The sequence below is a fragment of the Typopeltis vanoorti genome, chromosome 25, assembly GCF_054136105.1.
Source record: "Typopeltis vanoorti isolate ZY-2024b chromosome 25, IOZ_Tvanoo_1.0, whole genome shotgun sequence".
Lineage (NCBI taxonomy): Eukaryota > Metazoa > Arthropoda > Arachnida > Uropygi > Thelyphonidae > Typopeltis > Typopeltis vanoorti.
This window is the reverse complement of record NC_143573.1, coordinates 4433246-4459666: the sequence shown is the minus strand read 5'-3', so window position 1 is coordinate 4459666 and position 26421 is coordinate 4433246. Positions and strand designations below refer to the sequence as shown.

Genomic DNA, 26421 nt, shown 5'->3' with positions numbered 1-26421 from the left:
CAAGTAGAATCTTATGTAAAAATTTCAATGGATACAATGGGCATATACTTATAATGAATTCTGCATTACCATTATTTTTCTTTCTTTAGGAATACATTAAAAAAAATCATCATTTTAAAGAACAATGTGCACTCAGTGGATTTTTTTTCATGACCACAAAATTTTTACTTTTTGCATATTTATGTATTAAATTAATTTTTGTTTCCAGTTAGCCAAAAAAAGGGAGTAAATTTTCAACTTTTCATCTTTTCTGATGCTGGATAGTAAGATATATCCTGCAAGTCATGCCACAGTGAAAAATAGATATGTAAAAAGACCTATGCTCAAGTATCATTCATGATACTCTCAGTCCAGAGATGGTATACAAAGAGTACATATATAAACATTCATGCTTTGCCTTTTTAGGATTCCAGAATGTTTGAGGTTTTTTTTTTTTTTTTTTTTTATCAAGAGTGAATTTGGGGTGATTCCGTGTAATGTAATATTCTTGAATTGACGAATTGTGTACCTAGTTATTAGGCATCCACGAAAAAAAAAGAAAAGTGATGCTACTGAATTTGTGTTAAACAAAAGCAAAATTTGTGAATCTAAAATGTTTACTGATTTGTTGAATACCAACTTTGTATCATTAACAAGCTTGAAATAGGTGAATGTTTTGCACACCAATTTAACTTCTTTTATTTATTTTTCCCACTTACATTTTTGTTATAATTTTCAAGTATTTTTAAATTAAAATGCAATGAATAATTGCATTTGTGATAGTTCTTTTTTTTTTATCTGGCTTCAAAAAAAAAAATAAAACTTCATAAATACTTGGAAAGAAATAATGCTGGATCTAATATTCACTTTACTTGTATAACTTCATTTAAATTTAAATTTTTGTTAAATTTTAAAACTTTTCATTAAAGTGTAAGTCACATTTGTGTTTATTTTTGGATGCACGCTTTCTTGAATTATCATGAACACATCTATTTTTAGATATCCTTTATTAACACAACATCTGTATAGCTTTATAGTAGCAATCTAAAGAAACAGTTTGCATTTTTTTCCCCTTTTCTTCTAGTGAAGAAAAGGGAAAAAATGCAAACTGTTTCTTTAGATTGCACTTTTTAAAGTGCCTTTCTACTGAAACTTTCTACTTTTCAGATTGATTTTCCAGGTGGTCTGGCATTCTTCTGAAATACACTTGAATACATTATTGTAGTATTGTATTATGTGCACAGTAGGAATTGAGTAATTTGTGTTCATTTTTGCATTCTACCTGAACTGTTATTTGATGTAAAGTTGAAATAATAATAATAGTAGTTTTCTTCTTCTTTCCCCTAGGTTAGAGAAAGAATTTGTGTAGCTGAAAAAAAGCAGCTAGCTGAAAGGTTTCAGATGTCTCCTTGTAGAGTTTCTGTATCGCATGATACAGGTGGACAACCATCTCTTGGGCATGATTATATGAATGTCCCAGTAACACAGTTATCTACGTATAGCAGCTCATCACATCCATTATATGATAGGTAAGGCTATTACGTTCTATAATTTTCTAGGCTAAATATCAGTGATAAAACTAAATACCATCACAGATAAGATATTATAGATACCTCTATGCTAAATAAAATTTGCAAGTTGAATGCAGCTAACAACATGTGTTATGTATCGGGTATAAATAGCTGATGTAGGCCACATGACTGCCTCTCAGAAACAATGTGTATATACCCTTTTTCCTCCTCCCAGCTATACTGGGGAAGGGGTTATGTTCTATCTTTGCATTCATTGTATATATTACATGCATTTACATAACTTTTAATTAATCTTTTATATTTTTATTATAAAAGGTTAATTTCTCTCCAAGTGTGATGTTTATTATTGTTATTAAGAGAAACCTCCTTCAGGGACTTATCAAGGGAGGCAACACACTACCTGCACATACAACGTCCCATTGCAATCCATTCCAAGGTAAACATCATACTTGGAGAGAAAAACCAACTGTCACCTTTTTCTTGACAGCATTCATTCTCAACTTCCAAGGATGGCTTCTTGTCTTATCCCCACTCTCCATAAAATGTAAAATTCCATTTACTTATAGACCCTGTTTAAATGCTCTGCATTTCTGTTACCCTGCTGTTGTTTTACAACTGTGCAAGTTAGACTATGTATTGAGTTCAAGATTATAAGATTTTAAACTAAAGACAAAGCAGATATTGTTAGCATTCCCTGCTTATGTTAATCTTTACCTTTAATTAGTTGCGGCTTGATTATTGATCACTTAAACTTTATTTTATGCAGGTTCAAAATTTTCAGGATAGTGCATTGACAGAAACAATCCATGTTCTCAAACTATTTAATTAAATCAAAAAGGAATATTTACACAGTCTGATCCACATTAACACACACACACAATTGCATTACAACTCTTAGTCAATTTCAATTCTTCCTGAATCAGACTTAGTTCTATGTTTCTTCCCTTAAAGTTAAGTCACAATCTGGAATATCCTGCTAGTCACGTATATATAAACTAAAAATAAAACATACCTTGGGTAAGCTTAATTCAATATCAATTTACATTATCTTATTGTACCCATAAACAGATACGCTTGATGTACATTCTTGTTCGGAATTATCACATATATAAGTATTTACAATTCTCGTTCAGCACTGCCGTTTACATGAATCTTATGTTTCACACGAAAGTGCTCCTTTTTGTCCTTTTTTTTCCTGCTGGCTTGTTCTTGATTTTCCGCCCAGTTTCTTCTTTGTCTGAGTCGTTGATTATTCTCTGCCCTTTAGGACACTTAACATGGCAGCAATGTGCATTTCTTTCCTAGCAAGACGTCTTGATCGACATAAAACCTCTCATGGTGGCGGACACAGGTAAGAGAAGATCGAGAAACCTAAGACCTATGACCCTTCTCTTTTGATTACTGACAGCGGACTTCATGTGGCAGTGGACCCAGGTAAGAGAAGATTGAGAAACCTAAGACCTACAATGCTTCTCTTTCGATTACACCAACAGCAGACCTCACGTCGCGGTGGACCCAGGTCAGAGAGGATTGAGAAACCTAAGACATATGATGCTTCTCTTTCGATTACTGACAGTGAACCTCACGTCTTGCTAGATCCAGATAAGAGAAGATTGAGAAACCTAAGATAAAATCCTTCTTGACGTTTTCACTTATAAAGGACTTTCACTCGGACTTTCATTGTACACATGCATACGACTCGAAACTTCCATGTATGGTCACGTATTGACATCCGAACATGATAATGTCAAACTTCGCACATCTTTTGAAATTGCCATATATGGACATGAGTTAACAGCATTTCATAATGACGTCATGTGCTACATTATTTTAACAAAAGCTCATGGTTAAGTTATTATCATTACAAGATTATTACTGACAAAATTGACATTTCTTTAAATGCAATCTCCTTAGAAAAACATGTAAAAACAAACATGATAAATTACATAGTTACATACCATGAGAGATTTTACGCACCCTTTCAGAAGTTTGTGAGACTAGATCATATCATGCCTCTTTCTCATGCTTGCTAGTGTCTGCAGTCTACAAATTCTCAATGTCTTCATAATCAGTATTCTACGATTCTGATATCATTTTTAACACCATCCTTTGCATTCTGTCCTCTGTATCAAAATCACCTGGAGACCAGACCTGCACATAATAGTCCAAGTGAAGTCTTATGAGAGATTTTACACAAGGCCTTGTAAAGAGGAAAAATATTTATGGAAACTGTAATGCAAAAACATATCACTTCCATCTACTTGCATTTAGTGAAGTAACAAGAAACCAAAGTTTACACTGTGAAATGGGAAGCTTTTATACGGTGCACAAATGACAGCTGTTGCTGGCAACTTGCTGTATTTGTTTACATTTAATTTATATTTGCAAAAAAACGGTTAGTTCATGCAGTTGACAGAAACTTATGAAAGAGTAAATATATTTTTAACCACATGCAACTTAACTACAGTTTCCTTTCTATATGCATATTCATTTGATGTTGTACTTTTGTATTTCTGTATTAATAGCATTTTTGTATTAATTTTAAGAAGATAATATTTCACATTGAAATTCATTTCACATAGTAAAATTCAGGCACATTTTTTCCTGACATTTTTTTTTTTTTTGCATTATTTATTCTTATTAATAGAACCATGCTCACTAATGCGATATAGACATTAAAAAAATACAAAAAAGCAACATGCTATTTATCCAGACATAATTACAGTATTTTTTATTTTTGTGCTAAAAGTGAAGAAAAGATAAGGGATAATTGCCAACATTATTTGCTTATTTATCAACAAAAATAATATTTATTTATCAAATAATGATAATATTTATCCTTGTTTTTAAAAATATGGCTCTAAAGCCATTTAATGGCCTTTTGCTTAACTGGAGGGGTGGTGGAGTGCTTACTTATTATTATTTTTTTAATTTATTTTTTATTTTTTGAAATATATCTCTAATATACCTTATCATAAATTTCAACAATAAAAATTGCATTAAATTTTAATTTGCACATTTTGTTTTTCTGCAATGGGTTATAATTTTAATTGTTGAAGAACTTCTATAACTTTTTCTGTTTCTGAATTATGAAGTATTGTAGTCACTATAAACTCTGAGAATGAGTTTAGGATGAATTCAGAAGTATATTTAAAGAGACACATTTTATTTAACTGCTTTAACACTCCATTAACACATTTCAAGAAAATAAAATATATATCCATATAAATTATGACCTAAGAATGCCATTATTATTAGTAAAAGTAAGTACTAAAATTGCTACAGAACCACCCCCCACCCTCAGCACTTGTTAATGTTTTAGTAGTCATTTTGATATTAATATTTTCCTAATCAGTATAATTTACTTATTTATGCTTATGGCTATATGAAAACTGGTACAGGGTGTTCGGGATAAATTTGACAGTTTCGTAAGGAAAAAGAAAATCTTCTTTGTATCTATTAAATTTAATGAATTGACAAAAAAACATTACAGGCAGAGTTAATTACAATACTATCAACAAGATTTACTCAAAATAACCACCATTAGCATCGATCACAGCTTCAATTCTGCTTCGGAACCTCGAACAAGCTGATGCTACAGTCTCCCTGGGAAGGGCCGCAAAAACTGTTTTAATTTTATCCATTAACTGGGCTTTTGTATTAGTGGAAGTGCGATTGGTGTCTTTTTCAACTGCACCCCATACAAAATAATCCATGGGGTTAAGGTCTGGGGAGTTTGGAGGCCAAACATTTGGACTGGTGAAGTCGTAGAAATTTTCAGACAACCATTTTTGACTTTTCCCAGAGGTGTGGCAAGGGGCCGAATCCTGCTGCCATACATACGGCCTACCATTGGCTACCCTTGTTATCCAGGGCTTGACTACAGTTAGCAACTCCACGAACAAAGCCCGAATTCCAATGCCAGGGTTCTTCAACACCTGTTCCTGCAGATTTGCGAGGAATTCTGCTGTACGAACGCAATCAGATCATCTGCTAGGGATCTTTCTTCTTGCTACATCCTCGTAGTCACCATTGCAAGTCTCTAGTTCATGCCTGATTGTTTTTACTGTATTCAGGGAGCATTGGGCAGCAGTCGTAATATCCTTATTTTGATGGCGGGCACGAATCATCATGATACAAGTTATTCTCTTCCATGATTCAGGTGGGTTCCAGCTATCCATCCTTTCTGACATCTTGTATATGAATGAAGAAGGGTCCAAACTTTTAAATGAAGAGAAGTGTGTGTTAATACATGTAACTTACGGAAAAATATAATTAATTATAAATATGTCAAATTTATCCCGAACACCCTGTAAGTGAAAAGTACAATCACAATTTCCAGAAACAAATGATGAAAATCTTAACATATAAAAGGCACAACCTGCTTTCTAAGTCTTTCCTTTTTTTAAAAAATATAAAGCAGAAGTAACTTGTCATAATCAAGCCAGTGACAATTATCGTCCTGCTGCAACAAGTATGACAAGGCTGCATGTTCTCATAACACTTCACAACATAAAAGTAGCTGTATCCGAGGTTTAAGTAGAGAGCAGTTGTGTCTTGTGTGAAAAAACTTGATCCATTAGAGGAGGCCCATTTCACACTGTATCATCATCTTCTAATGAAGAGGAGTTCTGCTGATACTATGACGAGGACTACGAGAATAACGTCTTCGTGGTGAGACGGGACCGTGATCTTCTGTTTCCTCCATAGCCACTGCCACCACCATACCAACTACAGGTCAAGGCCCAGGCTCGAAAGCCAATTCAAGGCCTCATCCGTCACCTTGTGGATGTCCTGCAGGCCACCACCGTGAAATTGGCACCTTGGGCAGTTGTACACAATATGAGTAATCGTCTGAGCCATGGGAGAACAATCACAATAAGGGTGATCTGACAGCCCCATTTATAGAAGATAGCCACATCTGCCTTGACTAGTTCTGATCCTGTTTATGGATGACCAAATCTTCCTAGGAAGATCAAAACCAGGCTGCGGAGCACAGAGATCTTCTACCAGGAAGTCATTTGTTGGGAGATTGTTGGACCAGTATTCTCTCCATATGTCAGATATTGATGGCAGCGCAGCTGAAGAGAGTTCGTCCATGGACCAGAGAGGCTTTCTAGATTTGAGGCGAAGATTAGGTGGGTTTATGAGAGTCTGGTGTAGGTGGTAGGAGTGGGTTGCTCATTGCTTTATTAAATTCCTTAATCGAGGCTTGTCTTCTTCGTATGTGGGGGTGGAGCAATGTTAGATAGAACAGGCAGCCAGGAGAGAGGGGTACTTCTCACTGTCCCACTAATTGTGCGCATGGTAGAGTTCAGCTGGGTGTCTATAATGTTAGTGTGTGTACTTCTTTCCTAGACAGGGGCACAATATTCTGCTGCAGAGAATGCGAGGGCTAGTGCAGACAACCTTAGGACTTCTGCACCACAACCCCAGGTTGTTCCAGCAACCTGGAATGGCAGTGTTTCTCAACCTTCTTTCATCTGTGCCCCATTTTTTAATATTAGTTTTTGTGGTGCCCCACCTTCCTCCCTTGCAATTCTTGTGTTGAAGACACTGACAAAACCCATAAAAGTTAGCAAAACAAAACAAAAAAAAAACTAGGAATTAATTAAAAATTTAAAATATTCATACAAATTTCAATACGTCATCAAATCTTTCGAAAATTGTATTGATCTGGCATCACTGCACAGACAGTTGAATCGTATCGGTCTTTCAGAAACATTCACAATTTCATCATGGGGAAGTTTCAGATGTTTTGGAAGTGTTTCTACGAGTGTAAATAAGGCTTGAAATTGCAAGACAGCAGTAACACTGCAACAGTGACCAACAGTGAGAAGTCAGTGGTCGACATTATTTTACTCCTATTCACAATGACTGTGATACACGGTATAAAAACAATCTTTTCTAGTGTAAAAAAATGGATACATTTTTAATTGGACGTAAACGGGCATCTGATGACTGTGGAACATCGACATCAACAAATTGTCTGCGCAGTTAGCTTAGTGGCTTTGCGCTTCGCAACCATATGCCTGGATAAGGAGTGTCCTAGGTTCGATTCCCGTTGACGATGCGAGGAGCTTATGGATCTTCCTCAGCCATAGCCAAGTTAGCCAGTCTTGGGTGTGGACAGCAGGGTTTTTTCTGCCAGTTTATCTGGGGTTTTTCATCCCGCAAGCAGGCAAACTTGTCCCATGAACACACACGGATTACAGTCAAGAATACTGACCCAGCCATAGGCCTGATTCGTCAGCTATGCTGGTTCGGGTGCCCGGATAAATTTGGGGGGGGGGGACTAGATGGTGCCGTACCTCCTCGTAAAAGGGGACTCACAGTCGTTGCACCATCACATGGAATTTATTTATTTTATCAACAAATTCAGGTTCACAGAATATCACTCCAAAAGTAAAATCAAGCAAATATGCAGCAGAATATTTAGATTTCGGTTTTACAGAGACTGAAGTAAATGATGAAGAAAAACCACTGTGTGGATTTTCTTCATCATTTTATTTGTTCGAAAATTTTGGCAGCTGATAGCATGAAACCAAATAAACTTAAAAAAAATTTGGAAACACTTCATAAGGAGTATGTTAACAAATCTCGAGAGGTCTTTGCTGCCAAACTGAAATGTTTTGAAAGGCAAAAATCTCGCATTAAGAAAACTTTGTCTGTAAATGAAAAATCTTTACTAACTTCTTACAAGGTTGCACATAAAATAGCCAGGTGCAAAAAATGACCCACACTATCGGAGAAGACCTAATTCTTCCAGCTGCAATTGATATTGTGGAAACTATGCTTGGAGAAAGTTTTACTAAACAACTACAGTGTATACCTCTATCAAATAATACTGTTGCTTGGTGAATTGGTAACATATGTGAAGATATGCAGCAATAACTTTTGTCGAAGCTTTGTGACCAATTATTCTCAATTCAGCTTGACGAGGCAACAGATAGCAACAAGGATGGTCATTTAATTGCTTATTTTCGATTTTGCGATGGGTTATCAGCAGTTGAAGAGTTATTGTTTTGTAAATTAATAGAAAGAAGAGCCACAGCACCTGAATTGTTCAAAATATTGGACAATTTTATATGCAAGGGAAACATACAGTGGAAAAATTATGTTGGAATTTGCACTGATGGTGCTCGAGTTATGTCTGAAAGGTTTAAAAGTCGATGAGCCCGTGTGAGGGAAAAATCCTCACAATGATTCATATGCATGAATCATTGTGCATGATTCATATGTTGTGTTAACAACAGTTATAACCGTGGCGAATTATATAAAAATGAGACCCTTAAAATCAAGACTGTTTTCTGAACTTTGCAAAGACATGGCCTGGAGTGGAACATTCAGCGTTACTATTTTACTGCGAGACAAGATGGTTATCACAGGGAAAATGTTTACAATGTGCTTACGAATTAAGAGATGAAATAGCAATCTTCTTGGAAGAGGAAAATCACGAAGAAGCAGAGAAGTTTAAAGACCACTTATTTGTGATGAACTTGAGCTACTTGTACATATTCAAGATACTAAATATATTAAAGTATATAATTTCTTGGTGTTTTTAATTTATAAATATATTAAACCTGCAACTCCAAGGAAAAAATATGCATATCTTAGAGATTAGTGACAAAGTTAATGCTTTTTTTAGAAAAAACTAGAGTTATGGAACAAAAAGATAAAGCAACAAAAATTAGAAATGTTTGCAAATGTGGATGAATTTATCAATACCTACAAGGCAGAAGAGCAACACATCAAAGTTTTATTTGCAACTATTGAAAATCATTTAACAGTGCTGAAGAAGAATTTTAGAAATTATTTTTTAACTGACAATAACATAATGGCAATGTACGAATGAATTAGCAACCCATTTCAAATTACCCCTAAAGGTTTCCCAATTGAAGAAGAGAACAATTTATAGACTTCTCATCAAGTGGTGAAATCAAAAGATAATTCGCATCTAAATTGCTGTTTGAATTTTGGGCCTCTGTTGATGATGAATTTTCTGGACAAAAATTCAAGAGCTTTTCGTGCACTTTTGCCATTTCCAACATCTTATCTTTGTGAAATCGGGTTTTCTGCAGTGACTGCCTTAAAAGCAAAATATAGATTTCAGTTAAATATATAAAGAGAACTAAGAATGTCATTTTCCAGTGTATCACCATCATATGAAAAGTTTTGCTCCACAATGCAGGCCCAAGGAAGCAAGTAATTTTTAGATTCATTGTTATTGGTTAGTTTTAATTAGTTGCCTGGTATGTTTTGCAATATTGCTATGTTCTCATAAGCATAACTAGTTTATTCCATACAGTGGATTTTATACATTTTATTATTTTATTTTCAGAGTGTATTTTATGTTTTTGTGTCAATAAATAGTTTCAGTAAATGCTTTTATTTCAATAAAGTAGTTTTTCAGTTTTTCCTTTGATTTCCACCTTCTTCGCTTTTTTCATGCCCCCTTTAGGTATTTCGCATCCCCCCAAAGAGGGGGGGGCATAGGTTGAGAATCACTGCATTATGAGATAATAAGGCAGTTGATTGAAGGTCACCAGCCTCTATGTATAACCTCTTGTGTATGAGATTACCAGTAAAAACATCAGATTCCTACAGTGACATGTCTAGTCTCAAAGGGTAGACTATTCTGAAGGAACATAAGATTCATTGCCATAGAACTATAATAATTCACAGATGAAACTTGAGACATAGGGACATTTGAAGGAGTATCCAGAAAGTGTGATAAACATTTTTAACTTACTTTGTGGACTTCATCCTCATTTCAAGATAATCACATGATGTCGAATAGCCAGCACACAGACTGAATCAGGAATAGATGTTTTGTTCTTTGTATCATATTTCTTTTTGTCAATTCACAAGACATTCATAAAAAAGTAAACAAAATGCCTATAGATTATTTCATAATGTCTCAATGAGAAAATTCTATCTTCCATCAAATGCACCACTTCCACGAAATTACTAAAATTGTAACAGTGATTTATGATTTTTCTTTGCACTGATAATGATATAGTTATAAAAGAAATTTTTAGCATTACAGGTGGACAGTTTTAAATTGGTCCTTTATTTCTAAAAAATAGCATTTATTTTATTTATTTTACTATTATTATTATTTTTAGTTATGAAGAAGACAGTGGCAATGAAGTATCAACAGTGAGAACAGCAACTTTACCACCTAGAATGACTGCTCATAACAACAAAGAATTTCTTTTCTCTACTAACCATTCTAATAATATCACTTCAAGAACATCAGTAAACAGCAGGTAATGAGTTAGTAGCAGAATTCCAATTTAATGACTTAAACACAATTTAGGACAGCCAGGTGTAAAATGTTATTTTTATTATCCCTGTGCTCCAAATATTAATGTGTAAAATTGAAGAAACACACAGTGTGTGTTATATAAAGTATATACAGGTAATTCTTCTTATATGCACATTTGTTTTACATATATGTGGTTTCATTTGGGTGCATAAGCTGCTTTCTATCAAGGTCGCCAGAGCTTTAGTGCATACACCTTGTTTCATGCCTCTGTTAGTACTTTTTCTTATAATATTTATCTCTCTTCTTGCTTGTTATAATACGTTTGTACTCTAATCGTTTAGATTAACTTCTATTGTTTTATATCTTTCCTTTATCCTACCAGCTTCGCCATTTATGTTGTGATTTTTTCTTATCCTTTGTCTTTATTATCCTCTCGACTCCGTCATTTATGTTATTGCCCTTTTCTTATCTTGTTTGCCTTTTCTTTACTTAATTAGTTATTTACTCTTTATCTACCCTTTCTTAACTAATCCAATATTCTATCTTTCTTAATTTCAAAACTCGTCTAACACTGTGCCTTACTTATACACATTTATCCCTTATAATTTAAACTCTACAATAAATATTCTCTCCTTCAGTGCTTTGCAGTCCTGTTGGCCTCTCTATGTCCTAAACAAACAATCTGAAGAAGTCCACCCTATAAGTATTAACACATTTATATTTATGCTGTGCCAGCTAATACCTAGGTAGAAAGGATTCTTGTTCAGGGTGACCCCTTTAGAGAGTTAATGATTATTTGATCAAGCATAAATTTATCTCCCCCTCGCTTGTCCTTTTCTTTCTTACAGTCGCGGCTTACTTATTACACTAGTATTCATGGGTTTATCCCGCTTGGTTCGTTGTTATTTTTATGAGCAGTAGTCTTGAATTCATATAATATAGGCAGATCAGGCAAGTACATGAATGAAACAATTTAATGAGCTTTAAGGTGATACACTATAATACATTTCAAAACAGGATAATATGGTTGCACTCAACTCAAATCAAAAGCTCTAATTAACTTGTACTTATCACACATACTAAATCTTAATAACCTTAAATACAATCATAAAATACAATTCATAGATTATCATTAAGCCATTCGGATACACGTGGCTATTCAGTAAACACATCAGCACAATTACACTGTTAGTTTAACATAATCTTGTATCTATTCGGCCTCTTGGGCAAACAATTCTTAACACTGTCTCGGACACATATCTAATTGTAGGCCACTCTTACAGTTCTTTAAGTTCAGTCCAATTTAAATGTTCACACAGGAAATTCACTCTCTTCTTACAACTGGAATTAGTATTTCAAAAGTCTACATTACCATTTCTGTCCTTGAACTCTTAAAACTTGTTCCCGCCTTGGCTGATCATCAAGGCCTTCAAATGTAATCGCTTTGGAGGATATCTTCCGTAGATCTGTGCGAGTAGCATCTCTGAGGGAAACATGGGAGGTGGCACGGTAACGTCGCCTTAAATGGATGGCTCAATTTAGTCCCTCCGTCATACGACAACATCACAGCTATCCTAGAACACGGACATAGCTTGGCCCAATACGAATGCTACGACGGACGAACTAAGTGCCTTCCGCGACTGGCCAGGGACTTCCCTCCTACGACAAGCAGGACCACTCCGAGAGATCAGGAATCCAGGAAGAAAAAAGATAAGAGCTCTTGAATCTTCATGCAAGGCCTTTTTTGTTCAATTTTCTCCTCTCGTTAAATCTTGATATTTGCGATACGTGCCAACTCGGTCACGTGTGTCCACGTCAATCTCATTAGCTCCCTCTATTATTTTTTTCACACGTGTGTCTGCCTCCTATTCCTGGAAGACGCTTAGGTTTCCCTTTCCAGTACTTTCATAATGCAGGACGGTAAAGTGACCTTTGAACCCTGACTCACAGGCTTTACTGTTTCAGTGCAAGAGGCTGGCTGGTTTTTACAAATGGATTTTGCCAGCTTACATGGATTTCTATTATCAGGCCCACACTTAATACAGATTATATTTAAACACTTTATACAATTTTATACAATTCCTTAAACTTTATCTTGACTTGTATTCACAAACAACTTATTTTTTCTATTGCCAATGTTCCATGTTCTCTGCCTGAGTAGAATTAATGTTGTGACCTGAATATTTTTATATAAACCTTTTTAATGCTTATTCAGGATACAACACCTCTATCTGCTGTTTCATTTCATTATTTACAAATATTTATTGTAAATAGTGTCAGTGCTCTTTGTGCAAGATGTCTGGCCAGAGAAAAACAACAGCAACTAAGAGTGAAAAGAAGAATGTAAATGAAGACCAAGTGAAGGAAAAACTTAGGAAATCCCATTCTTTAGAGGTGAAGTTGGAAGTTCTGAATTGGTTTGATAGAGGTGAACATAGCACAAACATTCAAAGAGCTACAGAACTGAGTAATTCTACAGTGAGAGCCATTCGTGATAGTGCTGATACAGTTCAGTCCACAAATTTCAGCATGACCAGAGTAATGAAATCTTGATCTCATGCAATTAAGAAAATGTGAAAGGATGCTGGCTATATGGATCAAGCATCAGAATCAACAGATTATGCCTTTATGTGGGGCATTCATGCAAGAGAAGGCGAAGAATTTGTATGAACATCTGACATTGGATGAAAAGCAATTGACACCTTTTGCTGCAAGTTGTAGGTAATTCGACCACTTTAACAGTCACTTTGTATTCCGCAATCTCAACATGACTGTAACTGCAGAATTTCATGATCTTCTCAAATCAAAAGATAGCAGAAAGAGATTACACACCAAAACAGGTGTTTAACACCTATTTCGGTCTGTAGCAGGCCTGTTTTGGAAGTGTATGCGCAGTCGTACCTACATATCCATCAAAAAGAAGATGCCGTCTGGGTTTAAAGTTGTGAACAACCGCTGCACATTGCTTTTGGCAACTACAAAATAAGACCTCTCATAGTGTATCCTTCAGAAAACCATGGGGATTCATAAAGGCAAGATTGTCTGTTGCATCGAGAGCGATTAAGGAGGACTGGATAACATCAGATTTTCAGTAAATATTTTTAATGAGAGTTGCATGAAGAATTGAAAGCCTATTGTGAAAATGAGAAAATTCTCTTCAAACTCCTTGTTATTCTGGATAATACACCTGGTCACCTGTGAAATGTTACTGATTTCATTGTTATATTTTGCTTCTCCAATCCATGGATCAAGGTGTCATCGCAACTTTTAAAGCTTGTTATCTGTGACAAACCTCCTCCAGGCTTATCAGTGAATGTGATGCATATGACAAGCTTAACATCAAAGAATTCTAATGGTAATTTAACATCAAGATGGAATCATTCATGATGCCTGGAATGAACGCCCTCTTCATTGTATGGAAGAAAGTTTGGTCTGAGGCTGTAATTGTTGTCAAAGATTTAATGTTGGAGAATGATGTTACCGATGCAAAGAAACTGTAGCTAAGATGGCTCGTGAGATCGGATTTGAGGAGATCGATGAAGAAAATGTCTAAGAGTTGCTTGAATAGCATCAGGAGGACCTGAGCATTAAAAATCTTTTGGCTATGGAAAAAAACATCAGTAAGGAATCTGAGTCAAGTCCTGTGGAGGTTGAGCCTGTTTCAACTCTCACAACAAAGGTCATGTCTCAAGCTTTTAAATTGATACTGTACCATGACTCTTTGAAGAACATGACTCTGACTATATGAGGAGTACTGAAGTGTAAAGGGAGATTGAAAATGTCCTTAAATGCTTCAGAGATATCTATAATCAGGAGTTAAAAACTGTAAGTCAGATTTTCATTGAGAGATTCTTGAAAATGCAGACCCCAACCTCCTACAAGCCTTCAACTTCAGCGTTCCAGCTAAAGCAATGATTAAGATTTGGTTACATTCTATTAATCTTGAAAATAAAGAACTGTTTTAATAGATTTTTTTATATGTACCAAATATTTATTTACTTCTCTTGTGCCTTTAATATATATGCAAAATAGGTTTGTTTTTGATTAAATTAATCTTAAAAGATCGAATCTCACTCATTCAACCTAACCCTTATTATCCCCATGTTATAAGTCTCCTGTTTTATGCATTTTCAAGAATGCAAACTTCCACGTATAGCAAGCATTACCTGTACATCTATATCAGATGTTGTAAGTTAAAACTTTATTGCGTGAAGATGTGAACGATTGCAATTTTTGTTTCTTTGTTTTTCTTAACAGCAGAGTGTTAGAATATTGCATTTTATGTGAAGTTTTTAGAATAAAAATTTAATAGCAGTACAAAAATTTACATAAAACTCATTAAAAGAATAATTTTCAGCTAATATTCCTGGACACTGTCAATACATAATACAATTGAAAAGAGAACAGATTAACGATTGAAAAAGCATGTGTTATATATGTAATTGTTAAAAGCAAACTGGCCACTTGGGTATAAGACTAGCTAATCAGCCAGCTTCAGCTAAACAGTCAGATGAAGTCTGCTGTTTTGCTAGGAAGGCCTGGGTTTGAATCTCTTGAGACACAAGAAACATTTTATAAGGACTGTTTAGCTCAAGCTGGCTGATTAGCTAGTCTTATACCCAAGTGGTATAAGACTAGCTAAATTTGGGTTTTTCTGTCTGGCAAGACTAATTAGCCAAGGAAGACACAAAAATATTCTTGACTCATGATCTTAGTTGCTTTGGCATTAACTCTAAAATAACCAAATCTTTTGTCATTTCAATTTTTTTGTGATAGGTAGGGAGACTTATATTATTTAAAAGGAAATCTCTACATCTTCCATATAAGCCCAACTAATTTCTCTTTATTTTTATAAGTCTGTAAAATATGTGCATCAAATCAGGATTTTAATCTGCCTTGTTCAAAGCCTCTCAGTTGGTAAAAGATAGACACTTAAATTGCAGTATAATAGCCCTTTCCAGTTAATTAATTTCATGCTCTTGCTATGCTTTATACTGCCAGGAAGTTATTTAGTCCTATATGCTTCTGTTCCCTATTCCATGTTTCAAATATTGTTTAATCAAAGGAAGTGCTGTTGTGATCATTATATATACAGTAAGGAACAAATTAATCTGAACAAGCCGAATTTTTGTCAAATTTTTGGTTTCAGTTCATAATAATTTCAGTTTTGGCATTAGTTCACTATTTTGGTTGAGTGCTGCAGTTTTAACTGTCTCTACGATGTTTATTAATAGTGTTTTGCATTTTTAATAGTGTAAACAAGTTGACATTCATAGTGTTTTATTCATTTTGTGTATCTATAAAATGGATACATCCCAAGAAAAAGTACAAAAATATATATTCTTTCTCAACACACATCCATGACACTACTCATTGGCAATTTGTCTTAGTTTGGGTACTGTTTATGTGATTTTAAAGAGGTTTAGGGAGACAGGTACCTTTTCTCCTGATAGAAAAGGAAAACTACACTTACTGAAGATCCTTAGTTAAAGCAAATTGAATCCAAGATTGTCTGCTGTAGACTTAAATAGAGACTTTGCAGCTAGTGGGATTAATGTTTGCATCATAGCTTGTTGGAAGCAGGGAGGACTGTCTATAGATCAAAAAAGAAACATCTGAGAATATGACCTTCTTTCACATCTCAACAGTCCAATCTTTGTACACTTTTTCTCACTTCAGCCTCTTTTTCTGCATAGCCTTCATCAACAGTTTTTCTTTCTTTTCTTTTTCTTTTTTTTTTTTGATCATATTTTTTTTTTCAACCAGCCATTTCTTTTTACAAGGAGAGTGAGTACCCTATGTTCACAAATCAGCAGCTGAGAAGACTTTTCCCACCCACCTTCATCAAGCTTCTAAACACCCATCTAAAAAGATGTTCTGGGGTTGTTTTACATGATGGTCCATGATCACTTTTGCCTATTGACGGTATGATGAAAAGTGACCAACACATAAAAATATTGGAGAGAAGAGTGGTCCCACAGATCCAGAAAGACAAAAAACACATCTTCCAAAATCACAACATCCAATTGCCAAGTAATAACTCTCCTGGCATTAATCCAATAGAAAATTTGTGGGCCATAGTGAAAATCAGACCTGAAAAATTAAATTGTGATACAAAGGATAATTTAATACAATCCATTATAAAAAGTATGGTTTTTAGATGCAGAAATAAGAAAAATGTGTTCTCTGTTGGAAGTTTTTTTTCCTCCCACTTGGTTAGACTATAATAAATTTAGTTTAATCCTTTATCCAAGTGTAAGCAAACAAAGTTTGCACCTGAAGTATCTTCAGGACTGAGGCAACTCGTGGTAAAGGTGGACCAAGCTCTCATCACTCCTTGTCTTAGTATCTCCCATAATACAAAGCACATCTCCTTGCAGACATCTATAATGCTATGCATTAAGGGAAGGGTCACTACCCAGACCAGTTTCGACCTTTATTGAGGTCTCGTTAGTGGGAGCCAGACCCAGGGATGGTAATACCAAGGTGGAAGCACTGGAGAAGTCATATTTACCTATACTGATGAGATGTGATGAGAGCGAGTTGCCACGAGTTACCTCAGGCGCAAACTTGGTTTGCTTACACTTGGATAAAAGATTAAACTAAATTTATTATAGTCTAACCAAGTGAAAAAAACTTCCAACATCTTTCTCTAAATCCAGAATAATTTAATAATAAGGTGAGACACCTTTTGGCAACTTGTATAGGTAAATATGGCTTCCGCATTGCTTCCACCTTAGTATCACTACCTCTGGGTCTGACTCCCACTGACGAGACCTCAATAAAGGTCAAAACTGGTCTGGGTAGTGACCCTTCCCTTAATGCATAGCATTATACATGCCTGCAAGGAGATGTACTTTGCATTATGGGAGATACTAAGAAAAGAAGTGATGAGAGCTTGATCCACCTTTACCACGAGTTGCCTCAGTCCTGAAGATACTTCAGGTGCAAACTTTGTTTGCTTACACTTGGATAAAGATTAAACTAAATTTATTAAATGTGTTCTCTGTTAGTAGAGTCCATGCCTAAGCAAATTAACAAATTTATTAGGAACAGAGGTGTGCATGTAAATTATTAAGTAAAGTTGGAGTTTAATTTTTGTCCTTATTTTGTTGTGAAATTAAAAGTTTTCTTTAAAATGTGAGTGTTTGGATTAATTTGTTCGCTACTGTATATGCCATTTGTATGTTGTATTTATAAGAATAACCACAGACGACAACATTCTGCTTCCTTATGTTTTGTATATTTTGAATCCATTTTGCAACAATTTATTTTATTCTATATGGAATCTGCAATGATTAATTCAATTCTGTTTTGTGTTTTGGTTCTGTATGTCCCTTAATTTTTGCTATCAAAAATGTTCAATTTGGCATGAAAATATCATATTGTAATAGTTTATTTTCTCTAAAAATCATGCATCAAACATAATGTTATTTTTTATCAGTTCCTCAAAGAATTGTAATATCATTATATATTCTAACTTCATTTTGAATTTTGCTATGTTAGAACTATTGTTCAAGAATTGAATAAACTCATTTAATTATAACCCTCACTCCTATATTTTGATATGAATATGGCTTTATCTAGCACTTCTTATTTAATAGATTAAATTACCATGGGGTAATTCTCAAATCTGCATATATATATGATTTTTGATTTGAACATTGCAACATATAGATATTATACATACATTACAGCTTTATTTATATTCATAAACAGGCTGTAATTAATGCCCATGCAAAGTAGAATAATACGGTTGTGATGGTATGATCTTTTTAACAAGCTGGATGATTTCTTCATAGAGCTGTGACTTCTTGATTGAATGATTCTTTTATTATCTTTTAGAGGCATAAGCTGAAAATTTGACCTTATCGAATCAATACTTTGATGGAGTGTAACTTTTTGATATATCCCTTCAGTCCATGCTCTGCAGTACGGACTGAAGTTCAAAGCAGTAAACATGCTTCATGTCCAAATAGCAATCATGCTTTCTTGTCTTTACCAAAGCTGTTGGCTGTAACTCTTATCCAACTGTGCTCTTTTTGCATTGAATGGTTCCATCCCTTTTGCACTTTGATGCTCCATTGTATCTTACCCATAGAAAAAAATTAGAATGTGCTAGCTTCTAATTTTCTGTAATTCTTGCATAGGTGATCTTGATAAATGTCCTCCTGCTGTTCTTAACCCACAACATTTAGTGCTTCAATTGTTTTTTTGTACTATACCATACATGAACTTTCATATTCTACTGGCATCTACCCAACAGCATGAAAACAAACCCACATCCAGCCTGTACCCAAAAAAGGAAGACAAAAGTCAGCCATCTAAATATCATCCCATTACTCTCACCTCAGTACTTTCAAAAGGGATGGAGAAGGTTATCAACAATCAGTTTCTTCATTACCTGGAGACTCGTCAGTTAATTAGCAATCACACATATGGATTCTGCTAATCTCATTCTACAGCTGCCCTCCTAGCTAATCTCACCCACCTTAGGACTCAGGCCATGGAAAAAATTTGGAAAAACTCATGTTTGGCACTGAGGCTTACCGAACAAGTTGCCATCTTATGGCTTCCCTTCTACACTCTTGTGATTGAATTACTAGCTTCCACACTGGTCATTTATTGTGTTATAGTGGATGGCCTCCTCTCATCAGATTTCCCCATCACTGCTGGAGTGCCTCAGGTTCCTGTGCTCTCACCTGCACTCTTCTTCCTTTACATTAGTGACCTCCTTTCTCTGATTTCAAATCCTATTCACAGCTTTGCTAATCACGGTACTCTTCATTCCTCTTCATTTGATAAACCCTGCAGTACCCTAATGTTAGATGTCTCAAGATCTTCCATAATCAGTGACTTGAACACTGACCTTCTCAACATCCTGAAATGGGGTGAACATAATTTTTAATGCCAAAAAAATTTGAGCCTGCCTTTATTGTCTGCTAGAAAAATCCTACCTAATCCCCTCTCAATTTTTTGATAACATTTTGGTGATTTCCTTTCAAGATCAACTTTCTCTTGGGTTGACTGTCACATCCAGTTTATCCTGACCCAAACACATCACTCACATAACCTCCTTAGCCTCTAAAAAGCTTGATGTTGTTTTTCGTTCTAAACATTACTTCTCTTCCTCTCAACTCCTAACACTCTGTAAGTCTCAGCTCCATCCAACTTTGGATACTGTTCCCACATTTGGGATGGAGCACACCCAAGACCTCTAAGAATTCTTGATGATATTCAGAAGAGAGCAATCTGCTTAATAGACAACACTTCCCTCACAGACTCCCTTCAGTCACTTTTTCACAGGTGCTTTCAGCACTGTGTCTTTTCTACGGGTACTTTCCTGGACATTGCTCTTCTGCATTGGCTGCTATCATTCCTCCACTTTCTTTTAACCATGTAAGAACTAGAACAGCCAATGGCCAACAACCTTAAACTGTCATGCTTCGAACACACACAGAACTAACTTCTCATCAACTTCCTTCATTCCATCCACCTCTACTCTTTGGAACAATCTTTCCTATACTGTTTTTCCCACTGAATACAACTCCCACTCTGTAAGAAACATCAACGGGCTACATTTTCTACTTAATCACTTGCCTACACAAAAATATTTCTACAAATATTTTCATAGATACTATTCATTACAATTGGCAGTAATTTCTTCACTCTTTTCTAAATCTCTTAAGACACATGTTGCTACTATTCAACACTCCTTCACAGTGCTTTTCACCTATCTGTCTATCTACAGTACTAATTTTCATTAGGTTAAACAACCACTCATGGTCAAGATTGTCATTAAAAAATAAAAAAATAATAAAAACTTTAAGATTAGCTAAGCATTTATATACTGTCATGGCTTTCTTATAGGTTAAACATAATCATATGTTAAGAAATTCACAGGTCTTTAAAAACAGTAATAATAATTTCATTCAAAACCTGCAATAAATATAGCTGTGTTGTGGTTTCACTTTTTATAGATATCCCTTTAGCAAATACTATAAATTTATTTAAAGGTTGCCCTTCTGCTATTTTTCAATTATTCTAATTTGCAGTATGTGCATGTAATTTCATCTGCTTTCTACTAACTAATAGAAGTCACCTCTGTGAGGCCAGCTTTTCTTGTAGTATGTGTTATAGAGAAGTTTGTAAGCAAAGTGTTCTTAGCTACCACCCATAAACCATCCTTCAGGCTGAGGAACACGACTTTCTGGTCCAGTGAAGATAACAGCCTGTCTATTTGAATTTATGAGCTATGTCAGCAGACACACAGCCAGTGTTTTGTTATCTCCTTCACCACTGAAAATAAATACACACACACAAAAAAAAAATTGTGTGTGTGTATTACTTTTAGCGAAGTATAGTAAGTTTTTCTTATGATAATGTCATGCAGCAGAGTTTGTTCAATCTCTACTAATTAGTACTATGGATGGTCACAAAGTGAGAAGAAAGAAGAACCTTGTTAACGTTGGAATTGAAAACCTCTTAGTTTGACTCTGTGGAAAACATAAGAGGGATGACTATTTCCAAAAGAAAGCAGTAGAAGGAGGAAAAATTTATTCTCTGAGTTTGGAAGTTGAACCTTAAAAGAGCTTTGAATAGTTTGCTATATATGTTTTAGCAGATTTAGAGGATAGCAGGCATATTACCAAATCCAGTTCTGATGAAAAGTACGGATAGAAATATTTGTAGAAATTGCAAACAGTGGTATTAAAAGTTTAGAAGCCAAACTACAATTCATGTCAATTTGACCATATGATTGCATTTTTATTGATGTATGAAAGTTTTAAGAACACAGTGCATCTTGTCTTCTGGTCCCTTGCTAAGGTCATTGGATGCAACTTCTGCCTCTCTCTCTCTCTCTCTCTCTCTCTCTAATCTTGATGGCACCACTGTTACTTTACTCAAACCAACCTAGGATCACTCTTTTCCTCAAACCCCTTGCATAGATGACCAAGGGAAATCACCTTTTATCATACTGTAATCTGAACACAATATGCCTCCTGGAGTTTTTCAACAAAAAATACATTAGAAGATTACTAAATAACTTGAACACTAAAACGTCTTCATGTCCTGGTGGAATCTCTCCAGTTGTTCTCAAACATTATGCTCCAGAGCATAAGGTTTGATTTGTTCTGTATCATTTTTGAAATCTGTTATACATAGCTGGTAGTACTTATTCCAATACATGGAAGTAGCAATCACATATCCAGCCTTTTTTCAAAAAAAGAGAGAGAGAGAGAGAAGAAGATAAAAGTCTATTACTCTACCCATCCTTAGTCTATCAGCCTACTAATGGACATATGCCATGGAAAAGTTTGGAGAAACTTATTCTGTCATTCTTGAACTGGCAACAATCATTCCTTTTTTTTTTTTTTTTTTTTGACCTGTTAATACCATCACAGCACCTGCCCAGCACCCCTTTACTGTGCAACTGCAAACACACCAAACTTTCCAGAGAGAAAGAGAGCACATGCTGACTTACTTGCTAGGAATATAGGATATGCTTTCTTCTTGTCTGTGACTGCTTCTTGAACTTCCTAAATCTGCCATGGAGGTCATTTCTGATTTTTCTGTCCTTGTAGCCAAAAAGGCAATTAACTTTTACATGCCTTTCAGCAGGCTTACTCAACCAATGCTTTCTTCGGAGTCTGTCTCTAAGGCCGTTACTATCAAATATATAAATGAAATATTTATAGCCCAAGTACTGAACAGCTTGCCACATCACTAGTCACCTTTCTCTTAGACTCAGCAGTTTCATGCATTGCTTTGTTACCTGTCAGACAGCACTTCTCTCATCCATGTAAGTGTGTGTGTGGGGGGGGGGGGGGGATTTGTTCCTCCAGGACAAACAATGAACCAACATTTTTATCTCAATCTGCACACACAATTTCTAGTTACAGATGAAGCTGCTAGGCATCATGCATGAGCAGTTTTCTGCACCAGTCAGGCAAGTGGTATCATCCTGTGTGAACTGATTCATTGTTCTGGCTGCTTTTTTGTTAGTGCTCACAAGCAAGTTTGGCGATTTTGTGATGACTGATCACAAGGACCAGAGAGTGGATGAAATTTTGTTTTCTTTTGGGTAAAACTGCAGCTGAAACTACTGTTATGCTTCGGCAAGCCTTTAAGGATGACACTTTAGATTAAAATGCAGGTCTACGAGTGGTTTTCCTATTTCAAAAATGGGGACATGTCAGTTGAAGACCAACAATGATCTGGCTGACCTTCAAGAAGCAGAAATTATGGAAAAATCGAAAAGGTTTGCCAGGCAATCATTGAAGATCGTTGAAAGACTATTGAGCAATTTTCTAAATAGATGAATTTGTCATGTAGTTTGTGCCAGCAAATTTTAACAGAAGATTTGGAGATGAAATGTGTGTCTGCTATATTTGTCTCTCTTTTTTCTCACTGAGGAAGAAAAAAAATTGTGTGAATGTTTGCCACGATTTGAGGGAGCAAGTTCATAATGATCAGAACTTTCTTGCAAAAGTTCTGACTGGGGATGGGTCTTGGTCTGTGGATATGATCCAGAAACAAAACAAGCATCGAGCAATTGGAAATATGCAAATTCACTGAGACCCAAGAAGACACATCAAGTTTGATCAAACATCAAGACAGTGTTTTTTTTTTTTTTTTTTTTTTTTTTTTTTTTTTTTTTTTTTTTTGATGTGTATGGAATTGTACACAAAGAATTTGTTCCTCCAGGACAAACAATGAACCAACATTTTTATCTCAATGTTTTGGGAAGACTGCGTGATAGTGTGTGACAAAAACGGCCAGAAATGTGGAGTAGTCAATTGGTTGCTGCACCACAACAATGCCCTTGTTGTGGTGCAGTTCTTAATGAAAAACAACAAGCCAGTTGTTTTTCCTTCCTTCCCCTCTCCCTCCACTTGCCCAATCTCTCTCCATGTGACTTTTTTTTTTTTTTTTTTTTATTCCCACAAATAAAGAAAACCATTAAAGGGTAGCAATTCTTTGATGTGAAAAACGTGAAAGAAAAGGTGCTGGAGGCCATAAACAGTATTCCATTGAACAGTTCCAGCAGTGGGAAAACATTGGAGCAAGTGCATTGACTCACATAGAGAGTACTTTGATGCCAATTAGAATATTATAATATAAACTTCTTATAATTTTTTTTTTCTAAAAAAAATATCTGGTAATTTTTGGGTACCCTTACCCCCCTCATATGCCACAAGTATATTTGCATTGCTATCCTTTTGAATATGTATAACATCCTCCAATGTTGAATCCTCTCAGAACTTCCAGAATCCAAAAATATTGTGGACTATCTACTCCCCTTATTCTGCTGCTGCTGTCACTATTATACACATACCGGCCACTGAATTAGATACCTTGCAGATATCAGTGGTTTCTGTATAGCCATGCACTGCCACTACCAATCCTCTTCAGTTCCTTGCACATGGTTCAGTGAGATATGGGTCGGAACAGCCTTCATTAAATGCATAAGTCAATTTCTGGACATAGGAAGCTCTGTTTGCCCATAAACCTTCTTAAATATTGGCATCTTGTTCCAAACAGACTATCTTAGGACCACAGTTATGTCTCTTAGACAAGCAATATGGGTTATTTTTCTGCTCATTAAACACCCATGATATCTCACCTTTTGAGAAACCAGTCAGCTATGCTGTTGTCAAAATTGTGATTCCAGCCAGATGGGCACCCACAATAAGCCCTGTATCGAACTCCGGAAGAGCTTTTTTTTTTCGCATTGTGATCAACACTGTTGACAATTAATGACCAGCAGCAATTAAAATAGTTGCCTAGAACATATGGTGATGCACGAGACTAAGTATTTTGTGTATAATACTGCATAAATGATGTTTGTGTACATCTGCATAAAGGTTTCTAATTCGATAGCCGGTATGTGTAGAATATGAGCAGATTTCTGAAGCAAGACCCATATTTAACAAAACCATGCTGCTCTCTAGTAAATTTCTAGAGTATGTATGCCAATATTCCATCTATTTTTCAAGTCAAGAACTTGTAATAACTTTAATACCTCTTAGTTATCTCTATGTCTGTAACTGAATAGTTATGTTCTATTCATTAAAAAGAGTACAGAGCTTGATTGATATATCAAACTATGTAATATTTTAGCTAAATATGATACTGGGGAAGAAACTTACAAAGGTCTTGTATGTTGATTTATTACTAGAAAGATTGTGCTTAAAATACTGTATAGAACTGCTTCGAGAATAAAATCCATTTTTTAGGAGAAGTGAGCTAATAACTAACAGTAATCTATATTTGAACAGAAAAGGGGCCCAAATTATTACATATAATAGAAACAGGAAACTTTGCATGGGGGAAGTGAAGGTATGAAATAGAGTGCTGCTATGCTCAGTTAACAGAGGTAGGAAAGAGTAAGAAACGATTGTCGATGAATGTTTGGGTGCTGGAGGAATATAGTACTTAGCAAAGAAAATCAGTTTTAAAGAAGTCAGTAATACAAATTTAAGTGTCAGTTATACAGACTATTTCTTATGTTTATAATTATGTATAACCATAAGAAATAGTCTATACAGGAAAACCTCGCTTAATGCAAATTCGATATGCGCAATTGAGAGAAATGATACTATTTCCCGCTTTATGTGAGTGATTAATCAGTTAACGCAAATTTTTTACGTTATGTGAAATTTCATTGGTTTCATTGGCTTTAATAACTAATCTGATAATGTTATTGAAGTAATTAGCACAAATAGAAAAGAACTTGGATGTAATGAACTGGATAATAAAGATGTGAGAAACTTGCTCGATTCCCATTCAGATCAATTAAGCGAAAATGATCTCCTTCATCTAGAAGAATAGCACGCATATGAAGAAGAAGATAAGGAGTGCGAACAAGAAGAGAATGTTATGACTAAGAAGCTAACTGCAAAAGAACTTGAGCTAGTTTTCAATCACATTGAGCATGCTAAGGAAATTTGCTCGATGCTGATCCTGATATGGAAGGAAGCTTCGAAGTCCACCAAAATCTTGATAAAGCGATCGCCAGCTATCGCAAATTTCATGACAAGATGAAAAAGTAAAGATATCAAACATCTTTACTTAATTTTTTTCATAAAAAAGTAACTCAATCATTTAAATAAAAATGTAAGCAATTGAGTTATATTAACTTTGATGATTTTATCCTCTAATATAGCTTATAATTTTTTTTTTCAAATTTACTCTAACTGATGGATGAATTATATATTCCTATTGTTTATTGTATTCACTTAGCGTGCATTAATTAATGATTAATTAATCACGTTAAGTGAGGTTTTCCTGTATAACTGATAATTAAATTTGTATTACTGACTGGTTTATAATTATGTACAATAGAGTCTCCATAGCTCAGTTGGTTTAGATGAAGCCCTTTGGTCAGAAAGACCTGGGGTTCGATTCCCATCCATGACGTGAGAACCTTATCTAGTCTCTTGACTAAAGGCAAGTTAGCTGGTCTCATACGGAGGTATGGGATTTTTTTTCACCCAAAAATTCATGGTTTTTGTTCCTCAGAACAGGCAAATCATCCCATAAACACACACATTTACAGTCATAAATACATACTTGATCCTTCATAGGAAGGCTCAACCAATTCTAAGGGTATGGTCAAGGAATGGAGGGGAACCC

The 26421-nt window shown here is 35.2% G+C and overlaps 1 protein-coding gene across 3 annotated transcripts in view; it reads left to right on the top strand.

Annotated features, from left to right (window-relative positions):
• Positions 1-26421, top strand: part of LOC150092490 (uncharacterized) — a 376973-nt gene that overhangs the window by 237040 nt on the left and 113512 nt on the right. For all 3 annotated transcript variants that reach the window (XM_090414773.1, XM_090414771.1, XM_090414772.1), the window contains exons 8-9: positions 1327-1508; positions 10640-10783. In XM_090414773.1, coding sequence (XP_090270899.1) covers positions 1327-1508; positions 10640-10783 — 326 coding nt within the window. The remainder of the gene's footprint in view (positions 1-1326; positions 1509-10639; positions 10784-26421) is intronic.